The sequence below is a fragment of the Ochotona princeps genome, chromosome 4 (genome assembly GCF_030435755.1).
Source record: "Ochotona princeps isolate mOchPri1 chromosome 4, mOchPri1.hap1, whole genome shotgun sequence".
NCBI classification, from domain to species: Eukaryota; Metazoa; Chordata; class Mammalia; order Lagomorpha; family Ochotonidae; genus Ochotona; species Ochotona princeps.
In genome coordinates, this window is record NC_080835.1 from 23,710,707 (window position 1) to 23,735,829 (window position 25,123).

Here is a 25,123-nt window from a genome sequence, read left to right on the forward strand (position 1 = left end):
AGAAGTTTATCTTCCATATGTGATGGTTTCAGCACTAAAATTTTAGAATCTTATACTGTCACTTTTTGGCAAATATCAAAGGGGACTAGTGTCATGTTTCTCTATCAAAACATCCCTTGTATTTATTAAGTTTTAAGAAAAAAGAGCCAGAACCCACACAATGAAGAATAGTTTAAAATACTCAAACACCAATTAAAAAAAAAAGTAAAGACAAAATCTGCTGCATCTTCGTAGTTTGTGTAAAAGCAGAATATGGGGACCAGAGCTAGGGCACAGCAAGCTAAACCACTGCCTAAAGGGCATCTCACACGGACACCAATTCAAATCCTAGAGGTGCCATTTGCAATCCAGCTCCCTGTTAATGTACCTGGGAAAACAGAAGAAAAATGGCACAAATGATTGAGCTCCTACCATCTATGTGGGAAACTCAGATGAAGCTCTTGATTCCCAGCTGCAGCCTGATCCAGCCCAGGCTGTTGAAGTCATCCAGAGAGTGAAGCAGTGTATGGAAAAATCAATCTCTCTCTCTCTTTTTAAGCGACAGCGTAGGAGTCAGTGCCATGGGATAGTAGGCTAACCATCTTCCCACAACATCATTATCCCATATGGGTACCAGTTTTGAGTCCCAGTTGCCCTACTTTGGATCCAGTTCCCTGTTTATTGCCTACGAAAGCAGCAGAAATTAGCCCAATTCTTGGGCCCCTGCACCCAGTAGGACACCTGGAGGAAACTCCTGGTTCCTGGCTTCAGATGGGCCCATCTCCAGCCATTACAGCCATTTGTAAAATAAACCAGAGGATGGAAGATATCTCTCCCTCATCTCTGTAACTCTTTCAAATACAAACAAAATAAATTTTTTTTTAGAATGACATAACAAATGAGTTTTGTGGTTTTTGTTTAGTTTTCTGTATCTATTTGTTTGAGCATGTATTTTTTCTATTAAAGAAAGTTAATTTATGCCTTACCTTCATTCGCCCTGCCTGACTCAGGTCATCTTGAAGGGAACTGCCAAGTGTCTGACCTTCATCCATCACTATCTGAAAACATAGTGAGAATACAGTGAAGAAAAATCGACATAAACAATCTGGCCTTACAACTATGCTGACTGAATATCTGTGATAGTCTAGATTCACTAAGCCATAGGAGTTTAGGGAATGGGTTGCAGGAGGTCTGGCTTTCACTTTTCGGCTCTATATTCATCCATCATCTAACCGGATGAACTGGATTATTTAACTCCAGAGTTTTCACATGTAATACAGGAAGATCTCTACCTCCTTTCTCATTACAATGAACCTCCAGTGAACAAATCAGGGAACATCAATGTAACATTTTTAGGTCAGTATAACAAAATCCCATTCAACAAGTGCAAGTGAGGAGTGAATCCCCCAGGGGAAACAAATTCACATTTCATAATCACATCATGGGAAGCTGGTCTAGAACTAAAAAATTACAGGCTTGTGCTCCTATAAGGACATTTTTGCTGCCCTGTATAAAATAATATTTCTTATACAATTTTGTCACCAGTATCAGAGAAAAGACATAATAAAGCAGCAACTACAACTGCAAATGGCTTTAAAAGTACAACAGCTTCCACTACAATCCCTTGATAATTAAAAACTAAAGGAGAATATGAATAGAGCCTATGAAATTCTGAAGATTGGAAAAGACACCAATCAACATTTATGTACCAAATTTTATAGAAACAAGAAAATAGATTTTACATTATGTCTGAAACAAATGATTCTAGGATACGTCAGGGAAAGTCCCATTTTATCGAATTAAAAAGAGAACTCTTTTATCCAAAATATGAAATGATCTAAAGGATATGGTTTATGAATAGAAGATTCTTAAGAGTTTGCTAATGAAAACTGAAGACAAAATACCATCATAAGTTGAAATCAAGAAATGTACAGCAGCTTCCAATAAAGTACTCCAATGGCACTCCCAGATTTAGGAATTACCATCCCAGTAGCTGTCTAATGTTTCTATACGCCTTTCTTTTTTTAGTCCGTAAAGATTGCTTCCTCTTCTCAGACTGCTTCTAGAAATGTGTATGGCATTACCTGTTCTTCCGAACATTGTGAAGAAGTATGAAGAAAGAAGGTCTTATTTCTCAGATGGTGGTGGTCATTTCGTTCATTTTCATGAGTGAATTTTACTAAGGGAAATATTTTTTCTGAAGAATTGGTTCCAAATGCTTCCCGTTTGGTCCCATCATCCTCTGAAGTAATAAGCAGTATAGTATTAGAAAACATCTTCCACACTCAGTTTGGCTTACTTCATGTATTGCAAAACTTTCTTCCAACAAGTTTGCAAATAACCATACAACTGAATGTCTAAGTCAGTAAGCACTCTTTACTTTAAAAAGTTACATCAAAACATGCATAGAAATACAACACTATTTCCTTCAACATTCAAAATGTTTATTATATGTCTACTTTGTATCTGTTTAGCACAGTTCTTGGCCACTGTTGAAAGATCAATTTAGTATTGGCAAAACTCTATCCCATTTTCTTTTCTAAATGTGAAGGATTTTTCCTTTATGTCGAAGATCAGATGATTTCCAAAAAAAGTATTTTAAGAGGAAAAAAAAGCAATCATGAAAAACATTAAAATTCCACAAAACAGAGAAGCCAGAACACATTTTTCCATCATACTTTCTAATCTTTTCTTTTGCATCAAGGTACTTCTAAACATCAAAACAGAATCATACAGAATATGTTATATTGTAACTCAATTGCCAGAAATATATTTTTCTTTTTCCTTCACAGCATTGAACTTTATTCTCTGTAATTTTCACAGTGATATAGAATTCCATCATATAAAATATAATCCCTTATTCTCCACTGCTTAAAATATTAAAAATGAATATCTCCATACTAAATCCACGATTACCTCCTGAGCCAGGAAGAAGTCTAAGATTAATCCTAAATTAAGAGACTGAGAGAACTAGGATATCGTGATACTACTAACAAAAACTTGAGGGAAACACAAAACTGGGTAATCTTGGTGCAAGATAATGAATTGAGGTTGGCCATGCTGCATTTGAGCAGCTGGAGCAAACCATGGTGGAAATCACTGAAGAGTTGCAACTGCAAACGTAGGCTAATATGTGGGAAAGATATCAGATATAATTAAGTATGAATTATCAATTACATGAAAATGGCTTAATCCATAAAATTATTTTTAAAATTAGTATTATTAAAGTTAATGAGTTAACATTCATTGAGCGTTATCCTTCATGAATACCTCATCAGTTATTTCATCTAATGTTTGTAACACTCTTAGAAGTAGGTACTGTTACCGCCTCAACTTTTTTTTTTTTTTTTGCCTTTTTTTTTTTTATTATTGTATTGTTGTTGACAATCTTTACATAGTTAATTACAGTTAAAGGAAAAAGAAAAAAAAAAGAAAAAAGGAAAAAAAAGGTTCAGGGGGATAGGAAAGTGGGCAATGCCATTATGTCCATATTGTTTCCATCCTGCATCTGAGGTAAAGGGGGACATTGAGGGAGAAGCCCCACCCGGTTTCCCGCCCACCCCAAGTCCCGGATGTGGGGCATGCTCCGAGATATGTGCCCAAGTGGTGTTAATAGTTCTCTAGTTATGAATCGCTGCCCGTTTCGCTCGATGAGGTCGTCCACTGATTGATATGGTCCATCATAAAGTCTCCGTTTGCCCCATAATTTGCTGCCAACATATAGCTGAGATGAATGACTGTCCCGTTCTGTCTTCTGTTTTTTCTTGGTTAGAGTTCTGAGTCCAGCAGTTTGATTGGGGAGATCTCCAAAGATACTTTGAGGTATTCCCAGATTAGTTTTTTGTATGTTCTAGCAAGCACAGGGCCCGGCACAGTCCATCACCCCGATCAGCTGGTGGTTGCAACTGCTGGGTTGGTTCTGTTTTCAGTCCCGAGTTGCACTGGAACCAATGGGTGTTGCAGTTCAGTCTGGTTCGGCCCTTACAGTGGGAGCTGCAGCCTAGTCGGGGCGACCCACATTAACCCCCTCCAAGCCCGCCCCCCACCCTGGTTTGCCAGTATGTGTAGCAGAAGACCCGTCTGTCCCCCATCCCATTTGGCTCTGGTACCCGTCAATGGGTATTAAAGCTTAGTTCTATCTAGTCAACTCAACCATCCAGCCCTCACAGATGTTGTTGAGTGCCTCTCTATCTAGCCATCCCAGCCCCCGTCCTAGTTTTCATGCCCTCCTACGGGAATAGTGATTCAGGAAGGGGGAACCCACTTTTCCCTCAACTTTATAGAAAAAGAAATCAAAGCCAACAGAATAATTAAGTAACTTAATTAACCAGGCTATATACCTGGTAAGTAGCAGGGTAGGAGTATAAACTCTGGTATTCTGGCCCTAGAATCCATTTTCCTAACCGCTGTGCTTTGTTAACTACAACAATAAAGCAGATGACTAGGCAAAGTCCTGAGAAAGCAAAACAAACAAACAAAAAAAATCAGGAAAAAAATTTTATGCAGAACGCAACGACTAAAAGCTTACAACACTTAAAGAGGGTCTAGGGCTCCAAAACAGATTTTTAAAATGGAAACTTTCTTGCTGCAAATGACAATGATAAAAATAGGAATTCATGTCGATGGAGTACTGAAGGAATTCTAAAGCAGCCAAGTGGCTGAAATCATGTGATTCCTAGTTTGGGGAATCCAATTCCAATCCTTACGATCTCTAACCATGAAAATATCCCAGAGTAGCAGGGATTAATTTACCTGTGAACTCAGGCAGATCCATAACTAAAGGGTTATAGGACAGCTTAGTCCAGCAAAGCAATATTATTTGTTTCTCTGGAACTGTCAGTTGCACAGTGTCAAAAGAAGGGAGGTTCATTTGGTTGTAATGATAACAGTCTGGTACAAATCAATTTGGAATCCATGGTCTGCTTCTGAATGCCCCATCATTGACACTATTAAGACTATGGAGATCTCTTCAGGACATTCACACACACATTCTGTTGTGGAATAGATATAAGGTAGTCTGTAACACCATTAATAATTTAGAGAGGATAAGGTATAGTGGCACAGGAGATTAAACAATCACTGTCTTCCTTTACATCCCCTATTTTAGCACCGGTTCAAGTCCCAGCTGCTCCACTTCCAAACCAACTTCCTGTTAATGCATCCCAGGAAGAAGATGATGGCTCAACAGCCTAGACCCCTACAACCCACATGAGAGACCCAGATGTAGTTCCACACTCCTGGATTCAGTTTGGCCCCTAGCTGTTGTGGCTATCTAAGAAGTGAACCAGGAGATGGGTAATTTATCTATCTATCTATCTATCTATCTATCTATCTATCTATCTATACCTCTCTCATTTAGGGTCACTAAAATAAATAACTAAACATCCTTTTTTTTAAAAAAAGTAAGCCATACAAGGTTTATACAAATACTGAGCGCATCACTTTTCCTTAAAAAGTTCAGCTCCATCAACTACAATCTCCTAGACTTGCTCTCTACTGCTTCCTATGCACCACAATAATAACATTGCAGCAAAAGTTTACTTCCTTAAGTACTTGCAAAAAAAGTAAAGGGATGTCTGAAAAGGCATGATTTCCATTGGTTCTCACAATCACTCCAGGTATCCCTCTGTCATTCATCCGATAAAACCCCCAGGTTATTTGACAGGTAACCAAATCAAACTCCTTTGATATGAAGAGCAAAATACAAACTAAATCCCAGCGGCTTATGCTGAGGCTGAACTTCTACTTGGGTCTCAAATCTAGCAAAACTTCTTGTCCACTCCTAAAACTCTTTTTGTAAATATTAAGTTTTCGTTTTTAAAATACCAAGAGAAGCACAAAATGTTTGCTCTTTGCTATTAAACTAAGTTTAAAACTCCTTCCGGAACTTTGAAATTAGTTTCACAAGAATACATACTCTATCCTTCCAAAGAGTCACAAGGGCTCCTTACAGAGGCTTTTTTTTTCATTTTTCTTAAAGCGAGTAAATAATAAATACCTTATACCTTGGCAGGGTAAGATGGGGGGGAAAAGTTCTTTTTCAATGTGATAATGTCAAAATAGCAGATGTTGGTACAGCCTAGAGTCTGAAGTGGACGAAAGCTGATTAGAGAGCCACATGCTGCTTGCAGAGTTATGCCAGTGGCAATCCAAACGTGCCACCTAATGGCTCCACTCATCTTCTCCTGCTTCCTTCTTTTCATCAGAGTCCTTTTCCACCCTTTCATCTTATCCTTAATGTTTCTTGCTTTGAAATAAGTGTCAGACATAATACAGTTTAGAAATCTAACAGCAATATTTCAGAGAACAAGTAGGTTTATTGAAACTTTAAAGAGCATTTCTTTGGACATTTCTAAGTCAAAACTCCAATACAGACAAGACAAAGTTTTTCAAAAGGTTTTTAATGGTTTCATTATTCAGAAGCAATGGAATTTCAATTTTCTTTTGAAACCAAACAGACAAGCTTCCGACGGATCTGCAGTATGAGGCTACCACTACACGTACGGAGTCTAATTTCAGACCAAAGAAAAAGGTTACACTGCTTGAAACAGTTGCAAGTATTGATGCCTTGATAAATTAGACAGTAACCACATATTGATTATGCATCTTCCAGATAAAACTGATGATTTTCAGAGCACTCAATTTTGAAAGAAACTTCTCAAAAAAAAAAAATTCAGTTTCCTCCATACAACAGACCAGAGTCTGTGACCCGAGAAACACGTGTGGTAGTTTTCTCAGTTCAGCAGAGGCAGCATCAGAATTCAAGACCAAATCCCATCAGCAGCCTTGGGATGTCTGTACTTCGGCACTACAGTCAATAGCAATATAAATCAAGAGCATGTTCTCAGTCATGATGAGATATTGAATACATTGCTAGAAGGAAAGAAAAATTCATGGGAGGGGAAATTGTGTGCAACACCAGGTGGTTGCAACAAGGCGTCTGCAAAGAGAACACGGGATAGACTATCACACTCTAACAAGGCTGTGTACTTTGAGAGTCAGGAGGTGCCTTTCACATTATGCTCCTAGCCCACAGCCATGTTTCTCTGGGTAATAATATTTGCTCCTGATTTGCCCAGCAGAACTCCTTCTCTCCACCACTTCTTGGTCACATGGCTCGCTGGTATGTGGTCTCCCCTGGAGCGAGAGTCGTTAGGATTAAATAAGCAATTTAAAAACCAATCAATCATAAATCAGGATAAATCCAAAGTAGCTAAATTTGGCACATGAGTGTTTTGTCTAAATTCCCTGCATAGTGTTCTGAATTCCAACTGTTTTATGTTCTTCATTGGAAAGGGCACAGGGAGGAGAGGACCGCCTCAGCCTGGCCAGCCAGGGATAACTGTGCTTTCCCCGAGGCTGGATGATAATTGACTCATTATTCACAGTCATAGTCATCAACCTGCCAAGGCACAAATGCATAGGCCTGGCCTGCGAAAACGGGTGTCAAAAGCCCTAGATGAGGGACAAAAGAGCTGCATGTTGAAATTTTTGAGATGCCCACTGTTTAGGCACTTGGAGAATATAAAGTTACTAAAAATTTATTTTCAGGAAGCTAATCCATGAGAGTTGCATTATGTAGCTTGTTTTTAATTCACAAGTTATATTCTGAGCATCAACTATGCACAAGGTGATAAAAGGGGTAAGATCCCAACCCTATCATAACTTTAGTTTACGAACTAGTGATTTAAGCCACATACACAAAGGGCAAAAGTAGAAAGTACCCATGGCTGACTGCGTGGTGAGTACAAAGTCAGAAAATGGAAAAATTTTAACGGATTTTGGAAAACCATCCAAAAATCTCACATAGGAATGGGACACCCAAATGAACTCTCAAAGACAGTGAGAATTTTAATAGCTGAGCATTGTGAAGAGGTTATTCCACAAGAGGGAAATGCTCTAAGCAATGCCCCAAAGGTGGGAAAGCACAGACCCTGAGATCACCAAACATTCCAGGAAGGTGCACTGCACATTTAGTGACACACGTGCAAGATCTAAGTGAACACCCTGGCAAGAACTCTGTGAATTTAACTTCCTGTAGCTCCAAAAACTCTAACTGGGCAAGGCTGCTTGTGACACTGTCTACTCAAGGTACAATCTGCTGGATTTGAGAAGTTCATTTGTCTTTTCCAATAGTCCTTCCTTCTTCTACTTAAAAGTTACAAGTCTATGCAAAATTCATTTTCCATATATGAAATGTCTACAGACGAATAACAGCCTTCTAGCTCTCAGCCAAATCCAGAATCTCAAGACCACATGCCTGTGTGAAGAAGCACCCATGGTAAGAGTCTAAGTAGTCAAAACAGTAGTGCTACTTCTTCCTAGCTTCATTGATGAATCACTTACATAATACGAAATTCGCTCACTTTAAGTATAATGCTTTTCAGTAAATACACAGAGTTAGACAATAATTACAGTTCAAGCTGTAGAACATTTCCACCACCCCAGAGGGGCCTAGTGTCCATCTGTTGTCACTCACCATTCCTACCTCCAACCACAGCCACTCATTCACCTACTTTTTGTTGTAGATGTGCCTTTTCTAAGCATGTCATATAAATGGAATCATATGCTATGTTAGCTTTCTTTTGTTTAGTTGATTTAAGAGGCAGAAAGACACAAAGACAGAAATAGCATGATGCCATCACCTGGTGCACCCTACCAATGCCAGCAATGGCCAGGGCTGGGCCAGCCCAAACCTGGTCTCAATCCAGGTCTCCCATGTAAGTGATACACTCAAATCCTGGAGTTATCACCATTGCCTCTGAGGGTATGCATTAGCAGGAAGGAGAAAGACACTGGATCCTGGTATCAAACCCAAGAACTCTGATAGGGGAATATGTATTTATCAAACTGCATCTAAACTACCAGGCCAAACACTCACCCACTATGCATTATTTTGAACCTGACTGTATTCCTGAAGGTCACCTAGCAGTCAATATCATCAATTATTTCAGTTCATTCAGTATATATCATTACTGGCTGCCTTTTTCTTGTTAAATATCTCATAGTATGAGTAGGACCACAATTTCTGTATCCATTTATCAGTAGGTGACATTTTGATTGTTTCCATATTCCTTATCTGCTTGGTTATGATCCTGGGTTTGATCATCATCACTAATCCAATCCCATGCAGCACCACAACATGATGAAATCAAACCAAAGGCTAGCAACAGAGGCCCAATTTCTCTCTACCTCCAGACAATGGGAGAAATGCAGGTGTTCAATGAGGTTACAACTGTCTGATCATGTTCTCTCCACAGCTAGTACCACCACAGCTGTAGAAAATGGTCTTTGTTTATCACATGCCATCTTTTCTTCAAATTTATATGTAATCATCTGAAATTCCATTTCTAGATGGTTCATTGCTTATACCTTCGCAAGGCAATCACCATCAGGACTTAACTCCTAGGTCATGTAGACTAAAATGCCCTCTCCACTCCAAAAGAGGTGTAACAGTCAAGCCTGGAACAGACTGGCACTCGGGTCTTCAACCAGCAAGTTCTGCACCCAGCGTTCACTGTGTGCCTGACCCTCTGCCAGGCGGAAAGACTAGAAAAGGAGTTAAGAAAGTTCTACGACAATGCCTCTGCCTTTAGGAAACAATCTATTCCCTTAATAGTTTTACTCACTCAAAGGAGTAACATTTTGCATATCTTCCAGTCAGCATTTCCATTTCTAAGAAAATAAATGACTAAGTTTACAGGCAAAGATTTTGCTACAACACCAAAAATGTGTCATATATTCCCAGGAAATTTTGTACTTAATCAAAGCCATAAATTTTGGCATATCTTTGAACCAGCATTTCCAAGTATAAAAAACATATTTAAAGGCCTTGAGTAAATATGGTGCAAAGGAGATAAAAGTCTCTCCAACCTTAGTCTGCCCCAACCTCCAACCCTCAGGCCTCAGCTTTAACTCCTCTCCCTTTTGCTCGCACAGCTCCAGCCACACTTACCCCACTACCCCAGTGCTCCAGACCCAGGCAGGGCACTGCTATTGTCAGGTGTCTGCACTGTCTATTTCCAAGGCCTTAAGTATGTGTAGGACTTAACCTCCTTACTTCCTTCCAAATGTTTCCTTAAAAAGGTATTATTTATCTACTTATTTATCTGTTTGCTTGTTTTACAAAGCAGAGAGACACAGAGGCAGAGATGCAGTGAGAAAGAGCTCCCAGGTCCTAATTCACTCCACGAAATCTTGCAACAGCTAGGCTGGGCCAGATTGAATCCAGGAGCCAAAAAAATCAGGACTTGGATCTCTCACATGGATGACATGAACCCAACTATTTGAACCATCACCTGTTACCTCCAAGGGCTAACCAGCAGGAAGCAGCATTAAAAGCAGAACAAGAACCCAAATCCAAGCCATGTGATAAGGCATGACAGAGTCCCAAGAACTGTTTTCATCACTGGGGTCAAACGTCCACCTCGCCTCTCAATGTTCATTCACTCAGATTCACCTTCCTGACGAGGTGTTCAGCAAACACTTACTAAATGAATATAACATCATGTATGATAGCAAAAAAAGGGAATAATTTAAATTCCCAAAGAAAAGAGGATGGTTAAACCAAATGGTAACAATTTACACATCCAAACAACTGAATAGAATGAATTTCCAAAATCATTGCTAAAAACATCATGAAAAGATATTCATAATATAAAGTGATATGAAAAAGCAAGTTATAAAAACAGTATATAGGGGCCAGAAATGTGTCATGGCAAGTTAAGCAGCATCCTGTATGGACACCATTATTTATGGATTGTAACACTAAAATTGAAAGATGTTAATTAACTTTTCCATTACATCACCCAGCTATAGTAACGGAGCTGTTAATCAAATCTTTGGTTTTCTCCAACTCCCATGTTCCTAATTAATTGCATATATGTATACTAATTAACATGTAGTGTTAAACATGGAAAAACTCATAAAGGATGCATGCATGCATGATTTATCACTATGGCATGGGATTATGACTATTAATTTGCTAATTAGACATAACTTTGCATGCCTGAGAGCAATATCTAAAATATCTATAACCTAAATAAGATCCATTTACCTCTCTCATATTCAATAGAATGGATGTAGGTAATACAGGGCTGGTATGCTGTATCCTGTTATCCTAGACCCCAAGAACCCTTTATCTTTCTTCTCTGCCCTCTTTTAGGCACCACCCTTCTCCACATGGTGTGAGGATGCACACAGCAGGTTAGAATCTGCTCCAAGAGACGACCTGGAAATCCAGGCTGGCGTGTGGAGCTGTACCATCCTAAGCACATGGTAGAGCCTAATTTCTGATAACTGTTAATTTCCACACAAGATGGAAGCAGATAAAAGAGAGGCAGAGGACATGTCTTTAGGATATGACCTGGGAGTTATGCATATCTGTTCCCCTTCCATCTCACTAGCACCACTTACTCAAAGGGTTATGCTCAGTTAAAACGGACATTGGGAAATGCAATCTGTAGCCTAAGTTGCCATGGAGTAGCTAAATATCTACGGATACAGAAAGTATTTTTTTTTAATTTACAATGTATGTGAGTGTGTGTGTGTGTGTGTGTGTGTGTGTGGTGTGATAGGCAATATGCTCATGCTGGTGTCTCTTCATATATTCTAATGCTTCTACCATAAAAAAATTGAAAATCAAGATTTTATTTGTGGGTTTTACTTGGAATCATTTTTTCCAAGTGAGCTTCCTTTAATCCTCTAAGGAAAATATATACATAAATCTTGCTTCTCAAAAGTCTTTCCCAGAAATAATGAAGGAATACATGAAAACTATCTTCAATTTTTATAATGTAGGTCATGAGTCCTTTAAATATCTAACTAACTTTGTGTGTTAATCTTGTTAACCATAAATGGCTATCCTTATAAATCTCTACACTTAACTAAGTCTTTAAAACATACCAAGCATAGCTAGAAAATACAGGAGAAAATGTACTTCAAGAAGCAAAATTGTTTGTGGGGGGACATTTTCTGGGAGCAAAAGCAACAAGATCCCACCTCAATGTGTGGTATTCCTTATTTCTTGGTAAGAGAAAAAGGTTCACAACGAGTATAGTTCTTCTTGCAACAATAGAGAGGGTGGGTAAGTTCACTAGTTGCCTGTGCTGGAGTAGGTCTGACCTATAAATACATGCATTACAATCCTTTAGCCTTAAGGAAAAACACGTGCTGAACCAAAGCCCCACCTTAACATCCTGTAACCCATATCCCAGCCTCTAATGCATAGGTCAACAGAATCACAGTACAACCATTCCTGTAACCCAACACGATGAAAATGCCTTTTAAAGGGCTTTAAGCAAAACACTAATTACATCAAGTTTTTGAACTTCAGGTGGAGGAGAATCACAAATGCACAAAAAGCTGTAGGTCTTCTTCTGAGAAAAAAATTCACAAAAGTTTAAAAAAAATCTTATGTTTCCCAAGACCTCCACCTTGATGTGATCGATGGCATCTTTGCCAAAGCTGGTCTGAAAGTCAGTTCCTGAACTGTACACTAGAACTATTCAGTCAGAATTTTGGTAGACCTCTAAGACTATGCATTTTAATAAACACTTCCTGGGCCATTTTAAAATATACGTAAACAGGATTACCAAGTAAAGATTTTATAAGGTAGACTCTAAACACTGAATTATGATAAAGAGACATAGGATACTCAATCACCGGAAAAACATAACATACATTTGCCTGGTCCTTATATGTGACATAGTATTTAGTCCATCCACCAGAGGCCACTGTAGGATTATTCCTCAGGTACACAGTATTATATTACACAATACGCCCTATACATACACATCATACAATATGTACAACACATAGCTGGCTTCAAGTTCTTTAAGGAATACAGTGTGAACAATTAACACTGTAACCAGTATTGTACACATTTCTACGTTCAAAATTTCTATCACAAGTAGTCCCATTAGTCATAAAACTTTATACTTCAGCAAACTTCAAAACTTACCAAGGACCTTTATGTATATTTCATGAGATACACCAAACAGACAGAGTCATCCCTGGATTACAGATTTGAGATTCAACAACAGGAGACTGTAGTCTTCAAGACTTAATATACAAGTGGATTAGCACCCAAGATTCTAAACTGAATGACAGAACAGTACCATTTCTGTAACACTTGCTTGCCCAAGTCAAGAGGAGAAATGTAAGGGGCAATGTGGTTAACTATTCATGAAGTCAAATTTCTTCAATCTAAAAGACTTTCCTTCTCTCTGAGATCCTGTATTTGTGCATACTCTCATTAAAATACTTCTTTTTAACAAAAACTCCAGGCCCAGCATGATAGTGCAACTGGTAAATCCTCCACCTCCATGCGCTGGGATTCCATATGGTCACTGAGTCATGTCCTGGCTGTTCCCTGCTTGTAATTTGGGAAAGCAGTAGGGGATGGCCCAAAGCCTTGGGACCCTGCACCCATGGGGGAGACCTGGAGGGAACTTCTTGCTTCAAATTGGCTCAACCCCAGTTGTTTTGGCCATAAATTTGTCTTTCCAATAAAAATAAATCTTTTTTTAAAAAAAAGATAAACTTGGGCCCGGCGGCATGGCCTAGCGGCTAAAGTCCTCGCCTTGAACGCCCCGGGATCCCATATGGGCGCCGGTTCTAATCCCGGCAGCTCCACTTCCCATCCAGCTCCCTGCTTGTGGCCTGGGAAAGCAGTCGAGGATGGCCCAAAGCTTTGGGACCCTGCACCCACGTGGGAGACCCGGAAGAGGTTCCAGGTTCCTGGCTTCGGATCGGCGCGCACCGGCCCGCTGCGGCTCACTTGGGGAGTGAAACATCGGATGGAAGATCTTCCTCTCTGTCTCTCCTCTCTGTATATCCAGCTTTTCAATAATAATAAAATCTTTAAAAAAAAAAAAGATAAACTCATTTTTAAAAATAAAGCTTATTTATTTATTTATTAACTTGAAAAGGTAGTTGGGAGCGGGGAGGAGGAGAGACAGAGCAATCTTCCATCCACTGGTTCATCCCCAAAATAGGCACAGTGGCCTGAAGCCAGGAGCCAGAGCTTCTTCCAGGTCTCCCACTTGAGTGCAGATGCCCAAGTACTTGGAGAATTTTCCACTGCTTTCCCAGGCATGTCAGTAGGGAATACAGATAAGCAGAACAGCTGGAACATGATCCAGCATCCAAATGGAACACCAGCAAAACGTGCAACCCAACACACCACAGCATCAGCCATAAGACAAACTCTTTATCCTAGGTTGCAGAAATTTAGAGCAAGCAATTTTTTCTCTTTTTGATAAATGCTTCCTTCTTAATATTAATTTAATTTTTTCCTTTGAAATACGGATTTACAGAGAAGGAGAAACAGAAAGGTCTTCCACCCTCCAGTTCAGTTCCAAAGGGCCACAATGGCTGGAACTGAGCCTTTCCAAAGCCAGAAGCCTCCTCCAGGTCTCCCGCGTGGGTGTGGGGCCCCAAGGGCTTGAGCCATCCTCTGATTTTTTTCAAAGATCATAAGCAGGGATCTGGATCAGAAGTCTGGCAACCAGGATATGAACCAGTACACATACGGGATGCTGGGACTGCAGAGAACAAATCAGCCTGATATACCACAGTGCCAGCTCCAAGAATTAATAAATACTTCTTAAGAGTTGTCAAATATTTATACAAAGCTGTAATCATCTCAGACTCTACCACTGGCATACAGCATTAGAGCAATTCAAGAGAAGACAAGGGTAGGTGTTTGGCACGGTGATTAAAATTCCCTATGTTCTCACATTCCATACAGGAGCGTTTGGATTTGAGTCACAGCACTGCCTTTGTTTCCACTCTCTGCTGATCTGCATGCTTTAGGGCAGCAGGTGATCGGTGAAATCCTTGAATCCCTGCCTGAGAGCCCAGGACGAGTCCTGCGATTTAGCCTGGTACAATCCAGCTATGGCAGGCCTTTGCAATGTGCACCAGTGGCTGGGATCAATCTCTCCCTTCCTCACATAAATAAAATAAATATTGAAAAATAGCAGACAAACTGTACATGCCTTTCACATTCTATTGCTTTTTTCAGGAACTCCAAGATATCCTTCATTTAAAGGGGAAAAAATTACTTACATACAATTAAAAAGTCTGAAAATGAACTGCTCTAATCATTGTTATTGCTTTTTTGTTATTAATTTCTAAACTTTATTTATGTATTTGAAAGCCAGTTAGAAAATGAAAGAGAGAGAGAGAGAAATCTTTCATCCGCTGATTCACTCCCCAGGTAGCCACAACAGCTTAGGGTGGAAGCCCAGGAACCAGGAATTTCTTCATGGTCTCCCATATAGGTTCAGGGGTCCAAGCAACTGGGCCATCTTTCACTGCTTTTCCAGGTGCATTAGCAGATAGCTGGGTCAGAAACAACCAGGACCAGAACCTGTACTCATACGGCATTGCAGGCAGCAGCTTACACCACTGTGCCACAACAACAGCAATTTGCTCTTTTCTTAACTCACAATGTCTATTAAACCTAAAATTCAGAATCCAAAACATAAGATAACATTGTGGATTTGGTTTATCAGAACTACAGTCGTCAATACTGCCTTATCTATAATCCATAATATGCATTATGGATTGCTATTTTGCCTTCACACATATTGATTATTTGGAAATCACACCACAATTTAATACATAGCAATTATGTATCAACTGATTAATTCATCTGGGACATTAATTCTATTTCATTTATAATTGTAGTCCCAGATTCTAACACAGTACCTAAAATATAACAGAAATAGTCAATATTGAAATTACTTCAACATTAGCAAGAAGCATGCAGTGCCAGACTGACATTAGAGGCAGGACTAAACACCATGGCCAGGTTAGAATGACTGGTTACCATCTCTTTTCTCTAATCAGTGATTCATGTACTACAAAACCCAGGCTAAGTCTGGGAAATGCATGGACATAGAGGCATGATTTGTCTCAGTGCCATGGGGGCGACAGGCTGCCAGAAGACCGGGTCCACTGGCACCACCTAAATCTACCTCATATGGAACAAATACAAAGAGAAAAAAAGACACCAAACCCAAAAAAAAAAAAAAAAAAAAAATCACATTCCAGACAGACTGTGGTTTGACTTTCAGATGTGGAAGACAGGAGTTTGGTTAAAATAAAGTTTCCTGTTTATCCCTTTGGGCTTAGCCAACCATTTCAAACAAAATATTATTGTTCCATGGTTGAAAGAAAAGTTTGCTAGAGCATTCAGATTTGAAAACATGCTCACTCAATTGAACCAAAGTACACAGTCTTAATAACCAATACAGTTCATGTGGAACAATTTGGCCTTCTCCTTAAATTAATACAGGTAGCAATGAGAAAAAATAATATCTCAAGTTCAAAGAGAATGCACACACAATAAGCTTGTACCCACTTACTATTGTTTAGATCAGCTATTTCAAGACTGATAATGACCATCCTAAAAGTTTACTTAGATATTGTTCTCTGCTTGTGTTTTAAAACAAAACTCCATCTACCTGCACATGTTCAACTCTCTAACTTATATATACACATAAATATGCTGCTATATATGGTTTCACTATAAAAGATACAAAAAACAAGAAAATAATTCTTCTAAGAGTAGACAAATCAAATTTTTGAAAAAAAAAAATTGGTATCTTCTCTGAGACAGCATACTGAAAAAGCTATTTATTATAACAAGATCCTATGCATTAAATACATAGCCAAAAATAAATTTAATGATAATTCAAAATGCCATACATTTTTCAGTACAATTTCTTATTCATTTATATGCAAACCATAGCAAACATGGAAAAACAAATAATTATCTCTGAGCAGAATCTTCCTGTGCACAATGAGTATGAATTGAAGAAGCTCAGCTGAAGATCTGTGCTAAAATACACCTAAAACAAAATGGCTTGGTCAGCTCAAAATCAGCCATAATTCGAGGAGGGAAATTTCCTGCCGCAACTGAACCAGCAGTTTTCCGTGTTTCATTATTCGCCAATTTGTTGCCTAAGTGTAGTGATTCAGTGATGACAAAAGAAATAGAGGAAACAAATGAACGTTGCTTAACTACAACCTGCAGATGTTCCTCCAAAGAGGAAAAAAAAACAAAACAGGTTGATGTTACAAAAGTGTTTTTCGGCACAGGACCCTGCTATAAATCCATATTTGATATGGGTTTTCCCCCCTTAATGTTCTGCCTGATATCTGATAGTATGCTATAATAAAGAGGTCACATACAGATAGCTACCGAATTTGATCAATAAAAAAACCATTCGATTGTTTTTTTTTTTTGCATGCCTCTTTACCCTTTTCAAAATCAACAAAAAAAAAATCAATAAAAAGCTTTGTAACAACACCCCTCCCTTACTCTCCCCCTTGGGATCACGAATTCCAGTTCCTTCTTAATTGCCTTGTTCCTTTTCTTAACAAGTGCTCCTGCGATGCCTTTTCCAGCGTCCCTCCAGGGGAACATCATACCAGCTGCCTGCATCTTAAGTCAGTTTATTGCTATTTACTGTATGAATTTCACTGGCGCTCTTCACTGTTCAGTTCACATTTACGAAAGTGCTTTCCAAGTCGCTCCCCTTCTCCCCCTTTTTTGTAAATGTGGCTAACAGAAAAAAAAAAAGGAAGCAGACACTGCAAATGGCCTGTGAACAAAAAACACCCCCCCCCCCCAATATTCAGCAGGGAATTAAATGACCCATAACAGCGCAGAAAATGTGGCTTACGTGCCACCTGGAAACACAGGGCTGGTCAGTTCGGTTCCAGCTTCCTCTGACAGGCAAGCTGCCAGTTGCATGGGTATCAAAACAATGCTAAGCCCTCTGGTCTCTTATCTAATACTAGAGACAGAAAAGAACTGCAAAGGGCTCCACAGCAAGGATTATTTTTCTCGTTGTGTTTTCTTTCATGAGAGAAAGCTGTTTTTATGCTCTACTGAAATTCCTTTCCTGCTCTGAAATTGGTAAGAGGGCCAGCTGCCTTCTCTATTTTTCTCTGTGGTGTTTTTCTACAGCAGATTTTAAATTCATCCTTCAGACGGGGAAAAGCCTCTCTTGATACCCCCGTGGAAGTTTAAAGATGCATTCCGAACATTCAGTTCCAGACTAGTTGTGGGGACCAAAATCTGTCAGCTTTGGAAACGTCTTGTTTGATGTGCTGTCACCAGTTTCATTTTTAATTACACTTTGTAGAAGCTGTCAAGTATGAGTGGTGATATTCCTTTGGCTGAACTGACAACTCAAAAAATGTATCAGTCCAGGAGTGTAAACCAAATCCCAACCCAAGATTCTAAGCTCTTGACAAAACATGCGCTTAACAAAGGCAAATATACGACTCCTGAGATAAGAACTGTGTGCCTTTGTGCAAGTCACTTATCTCCCAGAGAAAATCCTCAAGACTCACGTTTCACCCCGTCTTCTCCATGCTCCTCTCGGTCATTTGTTCCTGGGGACACCCGCCACTCCACCTGCAGCATCTCAGTGGTCCTATGGTTTTCCATTCCACTCCCCCCTTGACCCTAGTCCAGGGAGGGTTCTTCACCCACGGCCTTCTGACCAGGCTCCAGCTACTCTCCCCAACCCTGGGTATTTCTCCTACCTCGCCTCTAACTTCAAATTTGTTGTTACATTTGACTGTCTCCCAGTGACCTCTACATCAAATTGGACTTAAATATTGAATTTATGCCCTTGGAAGGCTCCCCTTCCTATCCCTGTCTTGTCTGTCACTCAACTTCTTGTTTTATATTGGCGCCTTTGTTCCAAAACATTTATTAAGCATCCACTCATTCCACCTCCTGAGGCTCTGCTTGATGCCCCAGAGTGACAGTGGTGAGCAGAATGCCTAAGAAGCCATCCCTCTTTCTGCTCTAGAATAGGAGTATGTTCAGGGAGTGCATCCATTCCTGCGGCTCACAGTGCCTACATGCCAGCACCTCCCAGTACAGGGAGAACTGCTCCGTGCTATGCGCAAGTCAGAGAACACTAAGGTTCTAAGCATGGTCTTGAAAGACATGCTGAACAAGCCACAGCACAGCTCCACCACGAGCCAGTGACAGAATCCTGGGCAAGTCGCCTTGAGCTGCCACAAAACACTAAACACCGGTGGGTCAAACAACAGCAATATGTTCATGTATTTTTCATAGTTCTGGAGACTAGAAGTTCAGGCTCAAGGTATTGGCAATTTACAGACTTCTGAAGGCTCTCTCCTCAACTTACAGACAGCAGCTGCTTACTGTGCCTCCCCATGGTCTTCTGGCCTTTTCTTCCCGTGGGCACTTCCCTGCTGTCTGTCTCTCTCTCTCTGTCTGTCTGTCTCTCTCTGTCTGTCTCTCTCTCTCTCTCTCTCTCTCTCTCTGTTATCCTGGATTAGCACTCTATCCCGATGATCTCCATTAACATTTATTATCTCTTTAAGGGCCTTACCTCCCAATATCGTCCACAACAGTGTGAGTCGCAGCAAAAAAAAAAAATCTGTGTGCTCCGTCCAGCAGAGCCAGTAACGTGGACAGGGAGAGGGTCTGGGGATGAAGCACTGGCAGGAGACCAGTGATGGTAGAAGTCTCTATTCCTCCTTCGCCTCACCTTATATCCCCTTCCTGCATAGTCGTTTAGCGAAGAAACTTCATACAGCTGAGCCCAATTCTGCTCAGTCTGGAAAATGAGTTCAGGTGTTTTGCAGGGTCAACAGTTCAGCCTGTGCTTCTGCTGCAGCCACTAGCCTAGTTCCTGTTACTGCTCAGGTTAACACGAACTATTAACCCATTAGCCCCGAACATTTGAGGAGGATACAATAAGTCCATAACATCAAATCATTTTAACCTTAAGCCTTGGTTTCCTCACCCGTCAAATGGGTACAGTAGAAACTAAAATTTAAAATCAGAACAAAAAAAAAAAAAAGCAACATCTCCACTGGGTTATGGTAATGACTGATTGGAATAATCCATACAAAGCACACAACGCTGTTCTTGAGTAGGTACTAGACACCATCAGGCATGCATTGGACTGGCTGCCACTGGTCCTGTATTCGACTGGTTTCCAACAGTTCTGCACTCACACATATCTTGGGTTGGAGGGAACAGGGAGGATGGCAAATGTTACTGAGAAAATCAGTTATCTACAGTCTGAATCCCGAACTCAGCAAGCTGATAATGTATGATAACTTTGAGACAAGGAATGTTCCAATGTTAAGAGTTTTTACAATTTTAGAGTATTTGCATGAACCTTAATTCAATTAATCATCCTTAATTCAAAAACCCCAAGTCAGAAAGTCCTACCTATTTGAAACTGCTGAACAGTAATATGATATTCAAACACTTTAAGATTTTGAGGGGCAGATGTTTGGTCTAGCAGTTAAGACAGTGCTTGGAATACGTGCCCATTTGAGAGTGTATAGGTTCAAATTCAAACTCGGTTCTCAACTCCAGCTTGCTGCTAGCTGACACAATGGGAGATGGCAGGTGACAGCTCAGGAAGCTGGATTCCTACCATGCAAGGGAACCCAGATTCAGCTCCACCTCCTAGCTTCAGCATGGCTCAGCCCTAACTGTTGGAACTCCAAGAGTTTGCAATTATCAAAGATGAGAACACTACTGAATCATATACCACAAACGGCATGATCATTTTTACTAAGCCTTCAGCCATAGAGTATTTACCTCAAGGGAAATTTGAATTCAAATATCAATAAATATGTACGAGAAAGCTTGAGTTAAGAGGATTTTTTTCAAATATATAGCAAAATGATAATAAAAGGCTAAATTCAGGGCCCGGCAGCGTGGCCTAGCGGTTAAAGTCCTCGCCTTGAACGCCCCGGGATCCCATATGGGCACCGGTTCTAATCCCGGCAGCTCCACTTCCCATCCAGCTCTCTGCTTGTGGCCTGGGAAAGCAGTCGAGGACGGCCCAAAGCTTTGGGACCCTGCACCCGTGTGGGAGACCCGGAAGAGGTTCCAGGTTCCCGGCTTCGGATTCGCATGCACTGGTCGTTGCGGCTCACTTGAGGAGTGAAACATCGGATGGAAGATCTTCCTCTCTGTCTCTCCTCCTCTCTGTATATTTGACTTTGTAATAAAATAAATAAATCTTTTAAAAAAAGGTTAAATTCAAAAGAATTGTGATTGAAATAACAACATAAAGAAAACTAAAAGTACACATCAAAAGCTGAAACAAGAACTTTTATGTACACATAAAAAATTGGTTACAGGAGACAAATATGAAAGTGGATAGAAAGATGCTATCATATGCTGATACAGAAACTCAGAGATTCAATTAGGAAATTGAATTCTAGATATTTTAAGAAAGAAAGGAGAGAAAGAACAGCACTGTGGCACAGTGCATTAAGCCACCACCTTTGAAGCAACATCCAATATCAAAGTGCCAGTTGAAGTCCTGGCTGACTCAGCCCAGGCCATGGTAGCAATTTGGGGGATGAAATAGCAGATGGAAATTGTATCTTTCTTATTTCTCTTTTTCTCTAACCTCCTTCTTACTTCCCTCCCTCCTTCCTTCTCTCTCTCTTTCCCCCTCTCTTCTACTTTTTAAATAAAGACTGAAAAACAAAGACTTACTTAGGAATTAATAAAAACATAACCATAGGTTCACTTCAATTTCCAAACTAGCTTAAATTAAATATCCAGTGAAATAATTACTTTTCATAGAAATTAATTATTTAGCCTAAAGCCTTCAAAAGTAACCAGGTTGTGAGAGATACAGCCAGAGTGGAGGAGAGACTAAAAATTGGAAATAACTACTGTAATCCCCCAAGGTTAAAGTAAAAATATAAATATATGTATAAAATCTGCTTGTTGATTTTCTAAACATATCTTATAATTTAATTTGCCTTGCACTGAAGACACTACTGACAATTCAAAAGTAATTATTTAAAATTGCTAATTAGTATCTCCATAAACACTGTAATAGAACATTATATTTAAAAAGTTTAAACATCTAAAATTGCTTTAAAAGAGAAAAAAACTCTACAACATGATGAACAGAACATGCAGAACAAATGTACTACAGTGAGAGTTATGCTTCAATATTAAGTTTCCAACTGTTTTCTAAGACCATGAAGCAGTAAAGTGAGATTTCTTTCAATAAGGCCATAAATTAATTTTCCAGAGAAATATGTTTAATAGGATTACTGACCCTTTTAACACTTGTAGAAATAAAATTAATCCCATAAGCATTCTGATGCATAACTATTATGAAAATAAATAGAACAGTCATAAGTGGAAATGGTAATGGACTTGAGCAATATGTATGCATGACGGTAACCACTTTTGCAGAGCAAAAATTCCCTCACAGCAGCAAGACCACCAAACGCATGGAGACAAATGAAGGGCTCTGAAACAGTCTGAAGAACAATTTCGGCATCTTTCATAAACAGCTGACCATCTCAACCTTCATCAATTCAACTGTCCACAACTCAGCTCTTGGGCCTGCCCAGAGGTCCTGACTGGTTTCTCCAAAGGTACTTAAGTTTTTCTGCAGCACGGTGGGGAGGGGATGATTACTGATTTAAGACCTATTTTTGCACTCACAATTCTTTGTTGCTTGAAGAGGAATTTTTGCAGGTCATTAGTTTACAATGTGAAGTGCCACCTAGGGATATTTTGAAAGGAAAAAAAAGAACTAGTATGCTTGGAGATGCAGTTTATGTAACTTGCGTCATCATTTATTTCAGCTCAATTTGAGGCTCCACACTGAATTCAAAATGAAGTTACTGCATCTGCAACAGTTTCCTTCTCAGCATGCAATGATGCACCAGAATGTGAAAACCGAACATACTCCTTACCCCCAGAAATAAGTAGCCCCAGAAAAATATCAAAGTCCTCACACACGAAACAAAAATTCCTGTCCCAGGGTACAAAACCAAGTCTAGCCCCCTGCAGCCTGCCACTCAACTGTTTCTCTCTGGTCTGGACAGCATCTTCAGTCTCGGGACAGGTTCTTCAACTTTCTGTTGAATGCCTTTTTGTAGTTAACCCAAGATCAACTGAGCCAAAATCAACTGAGCCAAAAAGGAAAACCACATCCTTCATTCTTGCTTATACACAGGACTGTTAGCGGCCTAGTAGCCTTAACCCAAAACACTGAAACGGAATTTTAACTCAAATCCATAATTCTCTCACTCTCTCTTGCTCCTGCTCTGTCATCTAATCTCTTCTGGTGTCAAACTTGCTACTTTTGATTCTTTGGACATTTCTTCTTTAAGGCTTACATGCAGTGTGTATAAAGAAAGAAGGACTGCTGTGCTCAGAAACAAAGTCTCTTTCCTTTTTTTCTACGTTGGAAATGTCACTCTTGGCACAATCTGAAGAGTGTATTAGCTCAGTGATGAGGTTCGATCCCTCCCGAGTTGTGCTACCAGCAAGGACGTGTACTGACAGCCTTAGGAGCCGGTGAGGAGCTCTCAGCAGGTAGTGGCATACAGGTGAGCAAGAGTCAAGAGAAAGACTTGAAAAAAAAAAAAACAGAAAACAGAAAGCAAAGATTTTAAAAGCTTTTAACTTTGGCTGAGATGTATATATCAGGGAATCTGTCATTACTATTAACATAAAATTGTATGTTTCTGACTCAAAGTCAGCTTTACAAATAATTTCAAAAATAATTTAGTGTATCAAAATGTCACTGCCATACCAAAATTCATTAATTCTGTCACTTTTTCCCATCTTTCTGCCACCCTTTACCAGCCATTCTTACTGACAGGGTTGAGTCCAGAATAACAAAAGTATGAGTCATTACATTCCCACAAAGCAAGTTTCTGTCTAAAACCATGTTCATGGACTAAAAGATAATTTAGCCATTCTCAACAATAATTTGCTCTGTACATATCATGTGAACCAAGATCATTAACAGACAATTCCAAGTATTTCCTTAATTCTTCACCTGCCTACGTATTTAAAGCATCTGCCTACATGTTTAAATAATACATCGCATATTTTCAACTGCGAACAGAATAGGTATCAATGATACTCTGAAGTTGGGTGTGCTTTATCTGAAAATGCTTGGAACCAGAAGAATTTCAGATTTTAGATTCTGAATAGCTGCATATACATGAAGATACATTTCAGAGATGGGACCCGAGTCTAAACACAAAAATTAAGTGTTTTATATTTATCCAGTTACTTACAACATACAGGTAATTTTGCAAACTATTTTTAATCTACTTGCAGTTTTGACTGCCACATATTTCTGGCATCACATTCACATTCAAAAAGCATATGATTTTACAGCATTTCAGATTTTAGATTTTCAGATTTAGGAATATACAACTTGGATCTTGCACAATAAGACAGATTAGAATAACCTTTCATTTTCTTCATTGTCCCTTCTTTTACATTTGCTCAGGACACAAGAACCATCACATGAAATTTCAGTGTCATGAACTTGCAATCAGGAAACTCCCTGCTGTTAATCCTGCATACACACTAGATACACCAGAGAAGCTTTTAAAAAATACTGGTTCCTTGTCCCCAGGTAAACTTTGGAGTGGGCTTCGTATCTGATATATTATCAGGGTCATCAGGGCGGTGTAGTATGCCACTGCATGAAGTAGGAATAGCCAAGCATGGATCCTCAAGCAGGGATCAAGGACATGCTCAAGTTGAGAGCAAGCCAATGATACTTTGCAGCAGAATCCAGAACAAAAGTTACAACTCCAAACCCCAAGGAGCCAGTCAGGTGAATGAAGCAAATAGTGTAGGCCCACATTTGTAGATGGTATTAAGGGACAGACAGCTTACAAACCAGGGAGCCTGCAGAGCTCCTAATCTTTATTTGTTAAGTTTTTAAAATGTATTATTTTTGCTTACAGAGATTTACGGAGAGGTATGCAATATGAGATGTCAGCTTGCCAAGTTGATCTGAATAGCAACACCAAATGTCCACCTCAGGTCAATTTTAACTCCCAAATTCAATGATTTTGACCCCATAACACAACTCTTGGATATATAAAAACACTGATATTCATATGCATCCGTTACAAATATGATTAACAATAATCTGATCAGGAATGAAATCTCAGAAATCATCTTTGTGAAAAAGTATCAAACACATATATCTAGAGTAAGATTCGGAAAATTGTTGAAAATGTGGGGCCAGCATATGGCACAGCAAGTAAAACTGCCACCTGTGATGCTGGCATTACATATGAGCACCACTTTGAGTCCTAGCTG

General features: G+C 39.6%; 1 protein-coding gene across 6 annotated transcripts in view; it reads right to left on the reverse strand.

The window, feature by feature from the left end:
* Positions 1-25,123, reverse strand: part of IFTAP (intraflagellar transport associated protein) — an 80,232-nt gene that overhangs the window by 31,769 nt on the left and 23,340 nt on the right. For all 6 annotated transcript variants that reach the window (XM_058663166.1, XM_012927106.2, XM_058663167.1 and 3 more), the window contains exons 3-4: positions 2,064-2,221; positions 966-1,037 (exon numbers count right to left, since the gene is read on the reverse strand). In XM_058663166.1, coding sequence (XP_058519149.1) covers positions 966-1,037; positions 2,064-2,221 — 230 coding nt within the window. The remainder of the gene's footprint in view (positions 1-965; positions 1,038-2,063; positions 2,222-25,123) is intronic.